The sequence below is a fragment of the Melospiza melodia genome, chromosome 4, assembly GCF_035770615.1.
Source record: "Melospiza melodia melodia isolate bMelMel2 chromosome 4, bMelMel2.pri, whole genome shotgun sequence".
NCBI lineage: Eukaryota > Metazoa > Chordata > Aves > Passeriformes > Passerellidae > Melospiza > Melospiza melodia.
In genome coordinates this window covers 54,301,729-54,319,287 of record NC_086197.1, presented here as the reverse complement: position 1 = coordinate 54,319,287, position 17,559 = coordinate 54,301,729, and the positions used below count along the sequence as shown (strand labels likewise).

Sequence of the window (17,559 nt, the reverse complement as noted above, 5' to 3'; positions counted from 1 at the left end):
GGGTGGGGAGTTCAGTAAATTATTAAACTACCTGGATGAAGAATTCATATCAAAACCTATTTTGCCTTAGTGCCTGACTCTCATTTGCATTTAAGAGCTGTAAGTGTTTTAGGGATGAGCTCTGAAGCTGCTTCTCTTTATGTTTCTTGCTTCAAAGAGAGGGATGAGCCCCTTCTCTCCTTACATGAGACGTGTCTGCACACTGGGGCCATCCTCCACGCTGAACCAACGAGCAGCGCCTGGCAAGTCCATTCAGAGATGAGTTTCTGTTTCTGCCCCCACACCCACCCTGCAGCAGCACCCGCAGCACACCTTTAGCCAAGGCTGCACGGGGTGACCCAGCCAGTTTGCTCCACTTTGCCTAAAGCTAGGCACAGAGGTGTCCCTTTCCTGGGACGGTGGCCCTCGCATGGCAGGTCTGGAGATGGGCTGGAGACAAGGCCCTGGGGCTCTGCCCTGCCCCTGTGCATGGGATATCCCTCTCCCTGGCTGTGTGCAGGACCCTGCCTGGCTGCCTCAGAGGCAGGGATGCACTGGGTTTGGCCATTGTGCTGGGCAGGTTGGCAGCCAAGACAGGCGCCGAGGGGCTCCGGCACCAACACGGCAGGAGGGCCCCGAGCTCACAGGCAAACAAGAGCAGCTACCTGCTGTGCTCCAGCGCCAGCTGGAGCTGCTGCAGTCAGGGACTTTCCCAATCTCTGAGGCATGAAACCACTAACAGCTCTGTTTTGATCCCACTACTTTGAAAGAAGCCCTGAATTTTCCAAAGCAACCAACTCTCATCAGAGTTTGGAGGCTGCCGCCTTTGCCCGTTTTCACTTTGGTTGGGAACGCTCGGAGTTGTGTGTCTGGAAATGCCCAACTGCTTCAAGGAACATCAGTTTTGGATGGCTGGACTTGTGGCTGCCTTTGGAACAAGCCACAGTGGCTTCCCAAGATATTTTGGTGGGTGATGGCCACCTTAGTGCTGTGGTAACCTCAAGGGTTTTGTGCAGAAGCATTTCTGTAACTTCTCAAGTGGGAGGTGCGGGGTTGTCTGCCCTCCCTGAACCTCTCACTCTCTGAGTCGTGGCTTTCCTTGTTACCAGTCCTTTGGACATTAAAGCAGCTGGTTCACTGAGGACCTTGCTTTGCAGAAAGGGCCTAGTGTTGTTCTCCACCATCAATTGTTTTTTGTAAGGAAGAGAGAAACTCTTCGGCCAGCTCAGGCAAAACTAGCAGAAGAAATGCAGGGTTTCTGGGTCGTGCTGTTTTTGAGAGATGAGACAGAAAGAAAAAGCTGCTTAGAAGGCTCTTGAAACACCTAGCAGTGAGAGGGCCAATGGCCAAGCATTGCACATCCCAGAAGATTGAATCCTCTTTCCCATGCCTTGGAAACACCTTGAACCTTCTCCCAGGCTCCTGCTGTTTGCACTCCAGCGAGCCCATGGGTGAACTGCTGCCTGCTTGGGGGAAGCATAGAGGGGAAGATTCACCTCAAGCAAGATGCTGTAGTGCTGCCTCTGTCCTATCTGCCCTGGCTCCCTGGAGCATTTCCAGCCTTTTTCTTTCCATGCTCCACTGGAGTCTAATCCTGCATGCAGAAAATTCCTCATGCATTTTGCTCTTATTCCTTCAGGGCATCTGTTTTCTCTTTCATTCTGTCTGGCTGCTCAACAGCCTGAACTCAGTTACTGTAATCCCTCCATCTTCAGTGATGTTCTCAGCTCCACATAATAAATATTAACAGCTTACACGTATCTTGGGGTTCTTATGCAAGGGCTCCAAATAGCTTTATGGTTCATAGGCACATGGGGTTCACTTTATTCACCAGCAAAATGCAGCCACCGACGAGGCAGCAGTTGTTTAGCAACCTACAGTGACAACACACAATAGTTAAGAAGGAAAGTGAAGATAAATATCGTATCCATTTGAAACTCCAGGAGGGGATTGGAGTTGGCAGAATATAAGTACTCATGCTGAATTTTTGCCAGAATGCTCTGAATAGAATTCCTGTGCTTACAGAAAGAGCTATAGGATTTAAAATACCTAACCTATCCATGGTGGTTTATTTACAACTCACTTTAAGGGCATAGATGTTTTAGGGTGCCAGTGATGCTCTTCTCTGGAGAAAGGTGAGTCACTTGAGTAATGAACTGCACAGGATTACTCTAAAGCCCTTCCTCAGACATTCTGAAGGAAAAATCAGATTATTTTGTGTATAAACAACTATCTATTATCTGTCAAATTAAACAATATTTATGTCTTGGAGGCAGATTTGCCTTTCAGCTATGGCTATCTCCACCCTGAGAAGACACCAGGCCAATTGTGGCATTTTTTCAATGGTGTCAAAAACTCTTAGGTCTCCTAACACTAAAAGCCTTAATGTGGTGGGGGGAAAAAAAAGGAGGAGAGGGAAGAGGAACACATTCCTTCCTCTTCCGAGCATGGTGGCTGAGGGAGCAGGGACTCTGGCTGAGGGTGCTGCATTACCCTTGTGTGATCCAGGGAGCATTGGTGGCATCAAGTGGCACTTGTTCACCATATGCCTCTTCCCTATTGGAAAGTTCAGGTGTGACAAAAGCAACAAAGTGAATGGGGAAAAAATAACCTGTCTTAGCTTCAACTGATGCCTTGGCTGCTGAAGAAAACCCAAACCCTGTGTGACTTACCCACAGGCCATGTAATGGAGCTGAGCACTAACTGCTGGCCATGACCCTTTCCAGCTATTCTCTGCTATTTAAAGATTTTGTTATAAATGGGTGTGCTGTTCAGCTAATGGAGAGCTTAAAATAAAGAAGTCCCTGGTGATCCTTTAGCCACAGAGATGCTGAGAACCTCAGTTTTAGGTGGCATCCAAAGGCTTGTCTCACTGGCCTGAGCACCTCCAATGACCCTCAGCCAGTGACCAGAGCTCAGGGACATGCAAAGCATTCCTGCTACTCCCGTTCTAGGGATAGAACTTCTCATTTTGACCCTTGCCTTGCAGAGGGATAGCTCTTAAAAATAATATTAGCTGCCTGTAAGACAAACTTACCCTGCTTATTCAGATCTTAATGTGCTAGCTTCTCTCCAGCAGCCCTGTGAAGCATAGCTGGACTGTTTTTCTCTGTCTAGGTCTTTACATTTCTAGTGGTTTTGAATTTCACTGCAATGCAAAAAGGCCCCTGCTCTTGTTTCCAGGGATCGCTCTGGGTCTGTCCTCTTCCAGCCACTCCTTCATTTTAAAGGGGCAGGGGAGAGGAGGTTTTTCCACTGTTGTTACAACCTGCATCTTTCCCCTTGCTCCCTGGGGACAATATTAAATACCAATATTGGCTCACAAGCCTCTTGCCCCTGTACACAATGTTCAGTCTGTTCCTTTGACCTGGGCTCCTAAGCCATGGCTCACAGAGCATGCACAGAAAACCTGCCTTCCTCATCACGTTCCGAGAGGCTGTACAGGCACAGCTTAGTGTGATCCACCCTCTCCTACCCACTTTATTTTTTTGTACTTCCTAAACTGGTAATGATGCCTAAGGATCAGTTTGTTTTGCGTGATCTGCTCTATATAAGTGTGTTGGCAATTCTTAAACTTTTATCTGGAGCATCCACTTGCTGGAATATTTCCCATTGGAACAGTTCTCAGTATAAGTTCACAAATACCAGAGATAATGGGATGGGGGAATAAGCAAGAAAAACTTGTTTATACAGCTATTGAGATCTGTGCCAGGTTAGGAAACACAGAATACGGCAAAACCTTTTCAACTCCATTTTAATCCATACTAGGATCACACTGTCCTGTTAAATAGCCACACAACCATCTGGAGGATTGGGCCCCCAGGTCAAATGACATTTTGGAGCAGCCCTGGACAGCAAGGCCAGGCTGGGCTCAGATACCTGAACTCTCTGCTCCTTGCAGGGCACAGGCAAGGGCAGGGGACAGGGCTGAGGGACTGCCAGCCCCTGTGATGTTCAGCCTTGGGGACAAGGCACCAAACCTCCCGCCACTCTGCTGCCTTTGCCTGCACGCCACTGAACGTCACTGCCCTGGCAGGGCTGGCAGGGTCTCGACAGGAGGTGCCTGTGCTGGCACGTTCAGCACACCCATTCCTCCTGGGAGCGGCACGGGGCAGGGAAACGCAAGCGTCTGCAGACAGGCCGGCAGCGCAGGGAGCCCCGCGGGCACAGCCGGGCCAGCCGCACCCGGAGGGGCACAGGCGGAGCCGCGCACCCACACACACACCCACTCCCACACGGGATCCCGGCTGTGCCTTCCCAGGAAACGGGCATTTCCCACCGCTCTGATCCTGCCCACATGTTTCTCAGTGAGCTCGGGTCTTGCCTCGGGGCACTCAGTGCTGCTTAATTTATCCAAAGGGATAAATCCTCCTCTCCTACTCTCCAGGCTGGCATGCCACAAGTGCCTCAAACCTGCACACCACACCTCAGGGCTTGGCTACACACTGGCCTTAATGACAGCATCCCGTGCTGCATCATCCTAATCCCCTCTCATTCCACTTCTTCCTAAAGTGACAAGGCTGGATGCAAATATAAACGCAGGGAAGAGCCCCGGCCAGTTCTGCCTCTTGCCCCTTCTCCTCTGATCCCCTCTAGCCCTCTCCTGGCTTTGCCTGGTGCCTCACCGCAGTGCCCCAGAGGTACCAGGTGCCGCGGGTCAGCCGCCAGGCCTCCGGGTTTGCAGGGAGCTGGGAGGCTCGAGGGGACGGCTGGAGGCGGGAGGGAAGAGCCTCGCTTGCCGCCTGCCGTCAGAAATCTGAACTGAAGAGGAGGATTGCCGTGATCCCGACGCCCCGGCCGGCAGGGCCAGGCCGGGCTGACGGCAGTGCAGGCAGCAGGACCCTCCTCTCGCTGCACAGCTCCCCGCTCCGACACGAGGCTGCCCATCTGCATCTTCCAGGCACCACGAGAGCTGTGACCTCCAGCTGTGCACCACCAGCTGCCTGTACAGGGAAACTTCATTACAAACTCCACCTGCCCTCTACACCTTTCCAGATGGCCTAGTTTAAGGGGAAAAACATGCATTTTACCTACAAAAAACAATAACCCGTATTTATGGTTTGACTCTAAGCCATAATTCAGTGCCAAAGCTCAGCAAGTAAGTAAACAAAGAGCTTATGCCTTTAAGTCACCTGCAAGGCTTCAGGCCACTTTTTCAGCAGAAGCTTCCCTCCTGCAAGGTGCAAGCCTCAGTTCAGGAGGAACAGAAGGTTTCACCAGGAGGAGCTGTCACACCCACACACGACATTATAAGGAAGAGAGCAAGCCACACGGGTGCCAATGACTGTAGCTATAAGTTATTTATTCTGCAAAATAGAGGTATCTTCTATGGAGTTGAACACTGGAATCACAGCATTATGAATTGAGTTGTGGAAACATTATGACAGCACACACACACACACGCAGGCACACACGTGTACACCTACACACGCGCACACACGCAGCCTTGGCACGGGCCCGGCTCCTGCAGCATCCACAAGGAGCCCTCTCCACACCTTTATTTGCTAAAACCTGCAGTGAGGGCTGCATTCAAAACCCTTTCCCCTATTCACAGGGCTTCCCAGGGCTGGGCAGGTTTGGGAGCAGGGCACAGGCAACACGTGTGTAGTGCACAAGATCCCCTGCTCAGTGTGCAGCACATCCTGGACAGGAGTTAGCTGTGGGCAAAAGGCAGGCAGCCCTCAGTGGAACACTGACCCTTGCCTCAGTCTCTGCTCACACAGAGGAGCACAGGGTGTCTGCAGGAGGCAGACACAAGTTAGGACACAGTCAGTGCTCCCTGCTCGCCATGGTCCATGTTCCAGAGCCGGTAAAACTCTGCGAAATCCACGTAGGGCTCCACACGGCCATCCTCGTCGGGCTGCAGCGAGTGGGCGGGGCGGGAGCGGAACAGACCTCCGTCCGAACTCGAGCTGCTGCTCTGCGTGTGAGTGTTGGTCGACTGCAGCGTCACCGTTGGGCTTTGGCTAAGGGGGCACAAAGAGAGAACATAAACATCTTTATTCTACTCCACCTGATGCACTGGCAAGAAAAGCACCAGAACAAGCACCAGTTTCTCCACAGATCAAGCTGTCCTAGCAGACAGGTAAAAAGTTACAGTCACTTGCTCTATGAGAGCACTCAAAGTGTTAAGAACTGATTGGAATTGACAAACATCAAAGGAATCTGATTCACATTAACTGGAAGGCCTTAAGTACAACCAGGCATCTGAGGAAGAGAGAGGAAGCAGAAAAACCAGGCATGCACTCCGCTGGCCTCCCCATACCCAGAACAGTATGAGCTTTACGGGAAGAGTCTGGCAGCGAGGAAAGCTATTCTTGCATGACCTGTGCTGCAGCCAAGGCAGCTCCAGTGCGTCAGCCTCATTGTTTCTGGAGCTACAGAGCACAATACCCACAGCGCTTCTTCACTGAGCAGCGTGTACACACCATGCTGTGCCAAGGGCTCAGCCTAAACCACAGCCACTAACTAGTATGACCCTGCAGACTGGATCCAAAGGGGACCCAGTTCTAACCTTTATCCACCTTTTTTTATCCTAGGCAGTGCCTGTAAGCAAATCAGCTTCAGCAATGCAGCCTCTCCAAGAGCCTTACAGGTGACCTGCATAATCCCTCTTCCTTGCTGCAATGAAGGGCACCCACACTCCCTCTGTGCACAGCACCCAACACACTTGGCACACGAGGTCCAAAGAGAAGGGCTGCTCCCTGCCAGAATGCCCTCCATGAACAGCAGCAGATGCTGCTCCCAGGGCATGTTGCCAGAGCTGGCTTCAGAGCTGTTGCTTCACTCATTCCCACTCCTCACGCAATCGCTTTCCAGCTAACACGTTATGTTGGCTGTCAGTGCTGTAGTGGGGGGAGCACACTCCAGATAAGGGACTGACTGACTGACAGGTAACTGACAGCTGTCTCTGCCTTTCAACCACTTTATGCAGTGTGAGGTGCAGGGAAAACTGGGTAGCGAGAGAGCAGGACTTTACTTAGTGAGGGTGGGAGTGGCTTCGTCCAGAGTTGAGCTGCTGTGAGCACCATTGACCATCTGGCCTTGAGAAGGCATGACAAGAGACAGCGTGACACTTGTCTTGCTTGTGCTTTGGGAGCTGGAATATGGCACAGAGACTGGGTAGACACGGCCTCCTAAGAAGGGAAAAAACAGAAGCTATAAAATGCAGTTCAGACATGACCAACTACAGGTGCAGCACAGCAGCAAAAAAACCCAAGAATTTGTATCAAAGTGCCCTTGATGCTGTACTGTATCCTGTCAGATTGTCACAGACTCCACAACTCCAAAGCCAATAATCTTGTTTTAATAAGAAAACTCCTCCTACACCAACTAGCTCCTCTCCCAGCGTGAGGTGAGGGCTGGATCAATCAAGAGATCTTATCTTCCTCACCCCATTTTGTTTCATCCTCTCCCCAACACACCTTGCGTTGGTGTCAGCGTGGGCTGGCTCATCTCACCCAGGGGGTACCCAAAATTCCTCACAAGCAGCGTCATGTCTTCGTGACGGGGACAGAACTTGGACCGCTCCCCACCACTGGCGAAAGTGTCACAGTGAATGCGCTTCACCCGGTCCACCACTGCCTGTGCCACAGCATCCAGCGACGTCTGCTTGGCAAACTCTGTGGCTATCATGGCTGCAATTTCCTGAGCAGAGAAGGGGGAAAAAAAAAATCACCAAAGGAAAGATTTCTAGGAGATTTTGGAGGAAACCTTTTCCTGCCATCCGATCTAAGAGTTTTTATGGCAACTCATCTGACTGTGATGTTTACCTGCTGATAATGTGCCTTTGTGCCTTGAGTCATCCCACTCCCTTTAATGAGCTACTCCTAAGGGACAGGCAGCTGCCAAGAGGAATGGGCTTGGCAAAGCAACTCCCACATTATTAGACTGGAATGGGGTGGCACAGGCATTCAGCCTGTCCAACAGTGACAGCACAGATGAGGAGGACAGCCTGTATGAGAGCAGCTGACACCACTGGAGTGAGTCAGTATCCACAGGAATGTTTCCCTTGTGAGCAGGCTCACCTGGTTGGCCTGCCCAGGCCCATGGGCTGCCTCCAGTGCTTTGTAGAGCCCTTCGGACATGAGCACCAAGAAGCCCGTCACCCCATCCAGCGAGTGCCCTCCGTGGATTTCAGGCTCTGCTATGATGGGCTTAGATTTAGCAGCACTGGAAGGAGACAGTAATTTGGCATTTAATGGTGACATAGGAGCTGAGAAGGGAGTGATCATGAAGAAAAGGAGGGCTTGAAAGCCCACAGTTGAGTTTTTCTGACCTGAGCAGTTCAATATCGGTATAGCCGTACTTGACTTTGTAATCTCCAATGCGCCGAGTGCTTTCCTGCCCACGAATAGTTCCCACTTGTTTTATTTTCCCTGCATCCAAGCCTGTCAGATTGAAAACCAAAAATGCTTCATTAACTTTGTGAAACTTGCAGAACTTCCTCTGAGAAAAGAAATATGCACAGTTACACAGAACTGTAAGACAAAACGAGACACTGAAGAATCATCAGGAGCTAACTGGAGCAAAGGAGTAACTGTGTTTGAAGGGACACCTTCTCCTTAGTTCCCAGCTGGGAAGAAGAGAGAAGGAGGGAGACACACACAGCAAAACAGGCATAATCTGAATGCAACAGCTGGCCCTGAGACAAAGTCCACATCCTGGTCCAAAGGCACCAGCAGCAGCTGGCCTGGCTGCACGGGCATTTGCTGAAAAGGCAGGGGAGCACCTGCACCTGCCAGCTCTGGACTGTGTGATGGGAGGAGAAGGCAGGAACAACAATCGTGAAGGATCCTGCTTTTTCTTCCAGCTGTAACTGACCCCTGCTCCTAAGCTCCACATGGCAATTCCACTAACACATGAGACTAAAGAGAGAGACTGAGGAGTCTCCCTCACTGGAGATATTGAAGAACCTGTACAATATGCTCAGGGATGACCCTCCTTGAGCAGGAACTTGGACCAGATGATCCACTGTGGTCCCTTCCAACCTTACCCATGCTGTGATTCCCAGAAAAGGAGAGCTGTCTACAAGAGGCACTGAATTTGCTCAAGTGCTCAAATTGACGTGGCTACTCCTAAAATAACAATGATCAAGCAAGTATTTCTATAAATAAATTTATGGTGATACAGGGCCTAGGAAATTATCCCACCTTGAAAAAAGTTCTAACAGGGACCATCTGAGTGCTGCTGCTGTTTGAGGCAGGACTCGTAGCAGAGATAATCCACTTACCTGTTCTGTTCTAGCAACCCCCCTTTCCTCATACCTAGAGCTATCAGCCAGAAGACACTGAGATTTAATCTAGGGATGACTGGGGGAAGTACAAGGGGAAGGCAGGGGTCCAGCTGAAACTCCCCCTTTGAGTCAAACCAAGCCTTGCTGCACAGATGGCTCCACACCTACCCCAGCAGTAAGACACAAGTCCTCCATCTGCTGCAGACCACAGCTGACTCATCAACATGGCCTGGCTCATTTGCCAGCTCCTGGCAGGGAGGTACATGCCACTGACAGACACACACACAGGGAGGCTCACAGGATACCAAGAGAAGTCATGTCTAAATCACAGCAACTCTCCCAGGGTACTGAACAAGCTGGCATGTGCCAGCTGAAGAATCACAACATCACAAGACCTCTCCCACCCCTCCCCCAAGACAGGCACCATCATGACAAATGCTACCTCTTATCACTGTGCTTCAACCTAGCCCAAAAGCAACCTCCCTTGGGCCCCTGAACAGCCTGTGCACACTGTCTTGTTCCACAGGATCTTCCTTCTGCTGGGACTGTAGGCAGGAGCACCAGTGCTGCACCACGTTAAGGTTGGTACATCTAGCAGATCCCTGTTCTCCTATGGACTGCAGATAAGTTCTGCATTTTTGGCACTAAAAACACTCAAAAAGTCTCTTTCCCTGGATTCTTGTATTTAGTGTTCCATTTCACAGCACATATCCCTAGTGCAGGAGTAGAATGGGAATGAAAGAGAAATAGAATAAAAGACCTAGTAGCAGAAATTACCACGTCAGGAGCCTCACCCAATAAGAACATATCTGCCAGGTGAATCTAATGAAGAATGCCACCTTAGATCTGCCTAAATAAAAGTACACGACCCAAGTATCTCAATAAGAAGAATTTGGTACTGGCAATCACACAAGTGGTCTGGGTTAGCTCTAGACCAAGAAAGCAAACATGTCAAACACTGTAAAGGAAAAGAGAAATTGCCTAAAGCAACATGTCAGCATTAAGAGTTCCGTAGTTATTGATGTGAGAGAAGTAAATGCCAGTGCTTGGCCTGGCTCTGTCTGAAGTGAAGCTGCTTTTTTTCAGCAGCAGCTTGTACAAAGGCAAATTGAAATGTACCATCCTGAGGGTGAGGCATAACACAGAACTTAAAGCAGCATAAACTGTGGTTTGCCTCCACAGGAGCCATCATACTTTGTGTGCTTCACTCCTACCCTCTGGCTCTGTGCTTCCACTCCTGCCTTCCTATCGACTGCAGCAACAGCTGGAGGGCAGATCAATGCCACTCTGGCAGCTGGACACAAAACTAACACTCAAAACTTGAAACAAAAGCGTAGTTTTCTGCTGGGTCAGTGAGATGAGCTTGCTCACCCTGTAGCCGCAGAATGGCTAAAAGGCCCAAAAAGAAGGCCCTGACCTTGTCACCTGAAAACATAGTAAGCTTCTTTTTGTGGTTATTTATTGTTCCTGTGGCTTGAGTCCGTCTTGTTGCCCCCGTCATGCGATGTTCTCAGCTAAGAACATGACACCCAAACACTCACCCAGCTGAGAGAAGCGAAAGAGCTCATCTTCATTCTCCGTCGTGTGGTCCACGTTGAGCTGAGTCACCTGCAGCCCATCCACCGTGGACTTGCACAGGAGTGCCCGATTGGTACCTGCAGTGGGAGCAGCGAGATCAGGCACCAGATAGCTCTGCTGTTAACAGGGACAACACATCCAAAGGGAAAAGGAGCAGAGACAGGAATAAAGACAGAAAAGAAGAGAAAGGCTCATGTACTGTCTCATCACGATCTCCAAAAAGCAGCCTTGCTAGCAGCATAGTAAGGGCCGGCTAGGCAGCTCTCCATCCAGACCTGAGCTGCTACCTCCCAGGAAGGTTCTCTATTTCACAGTGAACTTGCACTCCTCCTCCCAACCCGCTTTCCCTCTGCTCTTTGGCCACACGCACCAACATCTGCAGGGATGAAGAGTCAGGCTGATTTCAAGTGCTTGTGCAAGCAGCAAGCATACTGCTGCTTGGCCACACACCAAAGAAACTGTGCCCCACATTCAAATGTCTCCCTGGAGCCCCTGGCATCCTCAGGAATGCTGAGACTGAGCCACTGACAAAAACCAACTCACCCACATTGGCGATGTAGAGTTTGTTGTTGAGAACGACAGCCACAATAGCCATGGCTCCTCCAGAGATCTCCTGCTCTACAACCTTCAACCTCTCCACAATCTTCTGGTACTGAGGAGGGAGCTGGTGGTGAGGGACACCCTGGAAGCCAAAATGAGGGGGAAGCTTAAACACACAGTCCACAACACAGAAATCACAGCTGGAATAAAAATTCTGCGGAGAGGGGACTCATCTTGACATGTCTTGGCCTTGTGTCATACCTGTACAAGACATAACATTTTCTGTTCAATCCTATCGAATGACACAGCTTTGATATAATTCTGGAGAGGACAGTCCAGTACACTTGAAGCCCATACTTGCCCAGATGCCATGCAAATGTGAGGCCTTTCCTCTCATCTGCATGGCTTTGTCCTGGAAGAGCCACATGCAGAGGCTGCACTCCTCTCTGTGATACACCCAGCTCCTTACTCAGGTGAACAATGTCAGGTCTGAGCAGTGCCAGTACCAACAGTGGGAACTCCGGGAAATGGACCAAGGCACTTGCTGCTCCTCATGCAAGCTTCCAGAAGAGAACCATGGAGAAGTAACTTTCACTTACAGCCTCCCTTGGATCAAACTGACTAATGTGCCCAAACCTCACCCAGCAAGCTGGAATGTGGGACCTCCAGCAAGCTCTGCTCTTAAGGTCACATTACCTCTGGTAGCTGAGACTGCAGGCTGGCCTTCTCTGCTAAGGCATCATCAATGGACTCCAGGAAACTTCTTTCCACCACATCAAAAGCCTAAAAAAGACCATAAAGAGAAACAAAGCACTTATTTGATGCCTACAGACTTTGGGGTACTCATCCTCACCTCTCTAAGACCAGCTCATAAGAGTGGATGATCACTGTACCTACAGACTTTCAAGGACCACTACAGCACATTGAAACAATTGTTTCAGCACAACCAGTTAACAGCTTGTAAAAACAATCTGCAACAACTCAAAACAGAAGACAACACCATAAAAATTACATTCACAGCAATGTCAGAGACCTATCTGATCTTGTGTGTTGATCCTGTCACTCAAGAAAGCACACTCACAAATCCATCTCCCCACACATTAACTTCTCCCCTTCACTCACTGTCATCTCCTTCCCAGGCTGACTTGTTCCTACACGTCCAGGGAAGGCTGGCTGCAGCTTCCTGGAGAGCTCTCAGCACTGTGCTGACGGAGCCAGGGGACAGATGGGATGAGGCAGGAGTGAAACAAAGCACTACAGATGCTCAGGATGAGTGCAACTGCAACCACCAGATGTTTCCAACCCCCACAGAAACCAGATGCTGTTCCCCTGATGGCAAAGAGGAGGTGGGTAATGCAAGAAGAAGGAGCTGCTCCCACTCAAAGCTTCTTTACCTGCAGCAGAACTCGACGCACGTCAGCATCGCTGTGGTCTGCGTGGAGCTGGCCCAGCAGCAGTTCTGCAGAGAGCCTCTGACCCACGAAGTTGGTGACTCGGTTGCCATCATAGCCATTGAAGACACCATAGAGGTAGCAGTTGTTCTCACTCCTGCCAAGAGGGCAGAAGCAAAGAGGTCACAGATCTCTGTAAGACATAGATATAAGTAGCAAGTTCCTGTAGACACCTCTTGCGTGCTCAGGCCCCACCCTCTTCTTCCGCATCCTGTGTGACAAACTAAATACCTCTTCCACGTGCACTTGTGTCAGCAGGAGTCAGTGTCCCAGGTGCAACCCACTTACCTGAATTTTAACCAGTTATCTTCCAAGGGGTGACCCTCTGTCCCCTTGCCATCTGCACTGTAGGAACGGTTTGGAGCTGAGCCCACCCCAGAGAGATGGCAGGATGGTAAGTCATCTGTCCAACTGGGCTGCTGTTCCTGGCAGGAAGAGGAAAGAGACCATGTAAACCCCAAGAAGACTGAAGTGAAGATCATGGTGCAGTACAGATCACCAGTCCACCCCCACCCTCTTCTCAACCCTTCTCCCTTTGCTAACTAATACACAGCCAATAACTCCACATTTTGCCCTGAAGAACAGTACCACTTTCCAAGTGTCCCTTCCTGCTGAGGCTGAGCTCTGGCTGTACTCCGGCTCTTGTTAACAAGAAACCAGATGCGAAATTGCAAGTTTTGCACTCCATACAGCACAGCACTAGCTTAGCTATGGTGAATCAGATCCTCATGCACCCTGCCACGGGAGTGCAGGGAAAGCTCTGGATTCCCCCAGGACTACTCAACCAGGGCAAGGGACTGGGGCCTGATGCTGCAGCCAGCAATGAGAGACACATCCCTGGGGCCGCCATCTCCAGCCAGGCCTGCAGGCACCAGCTGCCCCCTCGCACAGCGGGCACCCCGAAGCCCGCAGCACCGGCACGGCCCCCCCGCCACCTGTGGCCCACCGTGCGCTGCAGAGCGGCCGGTCCGGCAGCGTGCGGGCCGCTGGCCACGGCGGGACCCCGCAGTGCGGCCCCTGCCCTGAGGCGGCACAGGGGGCGGGAGAGCAGCCACCCACCGCTCGCGGCGGGGGAACCTCCCCCTTCCCACACGGCAGCGCGGGGGGCGGGTGAGGAGGAGGCCCGGGGACTCCCTCGCACCCACCTGGGGGGTGCGTGTGCTCGGAGGGGGGGAAGATGCCACTCACACTCTGCAGCAGACTCCTCCTCTGCGCCGCCATCTTGCAGCGGGAGCGGCCGCCTCCCTCCCTCCCGCCCGCCCTCCGCCGCCACAGCTCGGCCCGCTCAGGCCCCGCCCCCGCGCCAGGCGGCGCCGGGCAGGGCCCGGGCCACAGCCGCGGAACCGGAACGCCTGGAAGCGTGCCTGGCCCTACACCGTCCTTGTGCGGAGTGCTGGTGTCTCCGTTTCCTACCTGTGGCCTTCAGGTGTGTGAGAAAGAAGCACCTGTTGGCCGCCACCGCCAGCGCGTGTGTGTGTCGAGGAGGAGGAAAGAGGAGCAGGGTTGTGAGGATCATGTAATCATGGGATCATCAGGGTTGGAAGGGACGTGTGAGATCGTCCAGTCCGCTTATCCGCCCAGCATTGCCACTGTAAGCCCTAAGACACATCACGCAGCGCCAGATGCAGATGCTGCAGATGAACACCCCCAGGGATGGGAACACCCCCATCACCTCTGTCGGCAGCTTGTTTCAATGCCTGACCACCATAACAGTGGGGGGAAAAATCTCCCGTCTCAGCTTAAGACCATTTCCTCTAGTTCTATCAATGCAGGCACAGTAGAAGAGACCAGCCCCGACCTCACTATAACCTCTTTTCATATATTGTAGAGAGCAATGAGGGCTCTTTTTAGCCTCCTTAGACTAAAAAAACCCAGCTCCCTTAGCTGTTCCACATAGGATGTGTTTTCACTGGACCTGCTCCAGCATCTCAGTGTGCTTTTTAAAGTGAGGGACCCAAAACAGAACGCAGTCCTCGAGGTGCCATTGGTACTGTGAATCCTGGATCCTGTGAAATGGGGTCACCCCGAGTGCCAGAGAGCCCTGAGGTAGCCTGGTGTTGAAGTAGGTTCCTTGGTAGTGCATCATGTTCCAAGCAACCTCGAGGGAAGACTCAGCCCAGGTACCAGCTCTCAGCTGCACCCTGTTCCATAGGCACCACATGCATGGCATCCATGTATCTCAGCTTGCAGTCTGTGTCCTGCCCTGTCCCTCTCTCTTTTGCAGGCCATAACAAGGATGTAGTTGGACCATGTCCTCAGGGAAGCAGTCAGAAGGTGTCTAGGACAAATGACAAGTGGTTCTCAATCCTCACCGCTGTTTGGAGCAGTTCTTGCTAGTCTCGAGTCAGGGACAACAGTAAAATCACTTGTGTGCCTGCTTGAGCAATGCAGACAAAATCAGAGAGCACTGATTTTGCTCTTATTTGAGATCCTTTATTGGCAGACCTAGGCTGTTTCCATTGAATCAGCTCAGCTGGGGAGGAAGGAAGACACAAAATTCAATCTCACTGCTTCCTCAATATTATAAGTCAGCAGAAGAGCCCTCCGGGAGCATGAATGGTGTATTTTAATGTGTGTGATGGCCAGCAGTCAGGCTGTGGCAGCAAGGCTTCAGGAAGAGCCCTGTGTGTTTCCCTGTGTGTATTGTGGCTGCAGGGGCTCCAACATGAGAGATGTGCAGTTTCAGTCATGGGCAGCAGCACAGTTGTGGTGAGGGTGGGAGTGTTAAATAGTCTTGACTTCCAGCAGTGGCTTGATACACTCATAATGACATCTTTGTGGCAGATGTATTCGATTCAGATGCACTTCAGAAATAATTGCCAGTTAATTAACCTCATTCTATGGAATGATGGCTTTTGCTGCAGGGTTTTTCTGCCAGAGGATTCCAGCTTCCTTTCCTGTAAATCCTCTGTCTATTGTTTTGTTACATTTCTTTCTTCAAAATATACAGAGATTACAGATCCTTCTCCTTCATGCAAGGCTCACAAATATACAGATATTCAACCAGGATTAAGTACACGGGCAGAATTACTTTTTTTTTTAAGCTTCTTTTATGCAAAGATAGAAGAAAATGCAGGATTTAGAACCTGGGTCTACAAACAAGTTTCCTTAGGTTTAGGCTTCTGTGAGCTTGGTCTCAGTGATGTCATTCAGAGCATTCCTGTGGGTAAAGCTGTGAATAGGTACAAATAATTATAGGAATGGGTCTGAAGTCTGTATTAGAAGTAGAATGGACAGATTTAGTTCTGACAAAGATTTGTTTTCTTGCCAGTATCAAAAGAAGAATTCCCAGTCCTGTAGAAAAATGCATAGCACAGCATTGTCCATGTCATTAAAAAGCTGCAGGCAAGTGCCTTTGCTTTAAAACAGGATGACACTTTTTCAGCATTGCAGCAGCAGCTTATGGTTATTTAATGCCACTGAAGGTTGCAGTCATGCACCTTGATGAGCACAGTCAGACTCCATCCTTGCTCAGAGCAACACTGAGATCAGCAAGGCTTTGGGTGTGCCTAGAGACTGTCAGCATGTATTGCATTGCAGGGCTGGGAATTTAGGAGTCATTTCTGTCTTCTTCTATCCATAAGTGAGTCCTTTTGAAACTAACAAGAGCAGAGTCTGTGTGTGAGTGTGATAAGGCAGAATGTGAAGTCAATGAGAGAGAAAAACAACTTTCCTAAAGATACAAGATAGAAAATCTGCCACTTTCCTTGTTTGTACAATGGCTTGTCACCTCTTGCAGTTCAAAATGTGCCCTGTTCCTAATTTAAATATCTGGCTTCAGCTCGTAGTCACTAATCTTTGTCATTTGGGTTTATCTTTTTTCTGCCAGTTTGTGCTGGAATGCAGACCTGGTGCAAAGCATTTTTTTCTTGGTGAAAATACTTGTGCCAGATTCTGCCTGGATACTCCTGTGGTTCTGTCACTGAGCTTCTGCCCTAACCTTGAGTCAGTCAATTAACTACTTGACCTGGAAAAAATGTGGATAGTAGGATTTAGCAAACGAGGCCATTTGCAGCATTAAATGCATGTTTGTCCAGCATTTCACAGTCCTCCAAAGGAAAGTGCTACAGAAGCTTGTGAGCTGCTCCATTAATGTCTGCTCATTGAAAGCTTTATGTAGCACTTGGAAGATGAAATAGTGCACCGAGTTGGTTGTATTGATCAAACTTAATTTAACCTCTGTTTATGCTTCTTACCCTCTCAGAAATTGCTGAGCCGTATTCCCATGCAGCCAAGATCTCCTCAGGAATGCAGGATATTGGTCACTGAACCTCACCATCCGTGCAAAAGTAAATGAATTATATGATTCAGTGGTTACCAGATATACAGCTCCCCCTCTTCGTGTTGAATTCCCACATTTCTCATTCCTCCCTCCCTCTCTCTCTCTTTTTGTGATTACTCTCCCATTTTCTCTGTCCCCAGTGCTAGAGATTATACATGCAGTATTCCTGGTTCCAAGCTGTACTGCTGCCTTCCTGGTTTTGTGGAAGCTTTCTCTGCAGGAAAGGAAGAAACACGGTCACTACTCTGCTGGATGAAAGATGAACAGCATGACTGAGGAACGTGCCACGGGGAGTAGGGAGCTGGGGGCAGCCCCTGCACATGCTCTTGTAGGTGCTCAGGAACTGGGAAGCATTTCCCAGATTGCTGGCAGAAGCCATCACATCATGTCGTTTCCCTCTACTGATGATGTGTGAGATATGTTTAGGGAGACTTTTTTTCTGTTTTGATGCTAACAGAGGCTGGGGCTGAAAAGGAAAGCCATGTTTTTTGGCA

At 50.3% G+C, this 17,559-nt stretch overlaps 1 protein-coding gene across 1 annotated transcript; it reads right to left on the bottom strand.

Annotated features, from left to right (window-relative positions):
- Positions 1 to 5,264: 5,264 nt before the first annotated feature.
- Positions 5,265 to 14,032, bottom strand: TAB1 (TGF-beta activated kinase 1 (MAP3K7) binding protein 1). The gene is made up of 11 exons (XM_063154567.1): positions 13,972 to 14,032; positions 13,072 to 13,208; positions 12,727 to 12,880; positions 12,029 to 12,115; positions 11,336 to 11,474; positions 10,756 to 10,869; positions 8,258 to 8,369; positions 8,007 to 8,151; positions 7,404 to 7,626; positions 6,959 to 7,115; positions 5,265 to 5,945 (listed from the first exon to the last, which is right to left on the bottom strand). Exons 1-11 carry the CDS (start codon positions 14,002 to 14,004, stop codon positions 5,738 to 5,740), a joined length of 1,509 nt encoding a protein of 502 aa, XP_063010637.1. The 5' UTR covers positions 14,005 to 14,032; the 3' UTR covers positions 5,265 to 5,737.
- Between the last annotated feature and the right edge of the window lie 3,527 nt (positions 14,033 to 17,559).

What these genes read in the sequence shown, in the direction of transcription:
- TAB1 (XM_063154567.1), bottom strand. Translation starts at nt 14,004, where the DNA reads ATGGCGGCGCAGAGGAGGAGTCTGCTGCAGAGT. An exon ending in ACCGATATTGAACTGCTCAG is followed by an intron (nt 8,152 to 8,257) that starts GTCAGAAAAACT and finishes GTCTCCTTCCAG; the next exon opens with TGCTGCTAAATCTAAGCCCA. An exon ending in GGCCTGGGCAGGCCAACCAG is followed by an intron (nt 7,627 to 8,006) that starts GTGAGCCTGCTC and finishes TTCTCTGCTCAG; the next exon opens with GAAATTGCAGCCATGATAGC.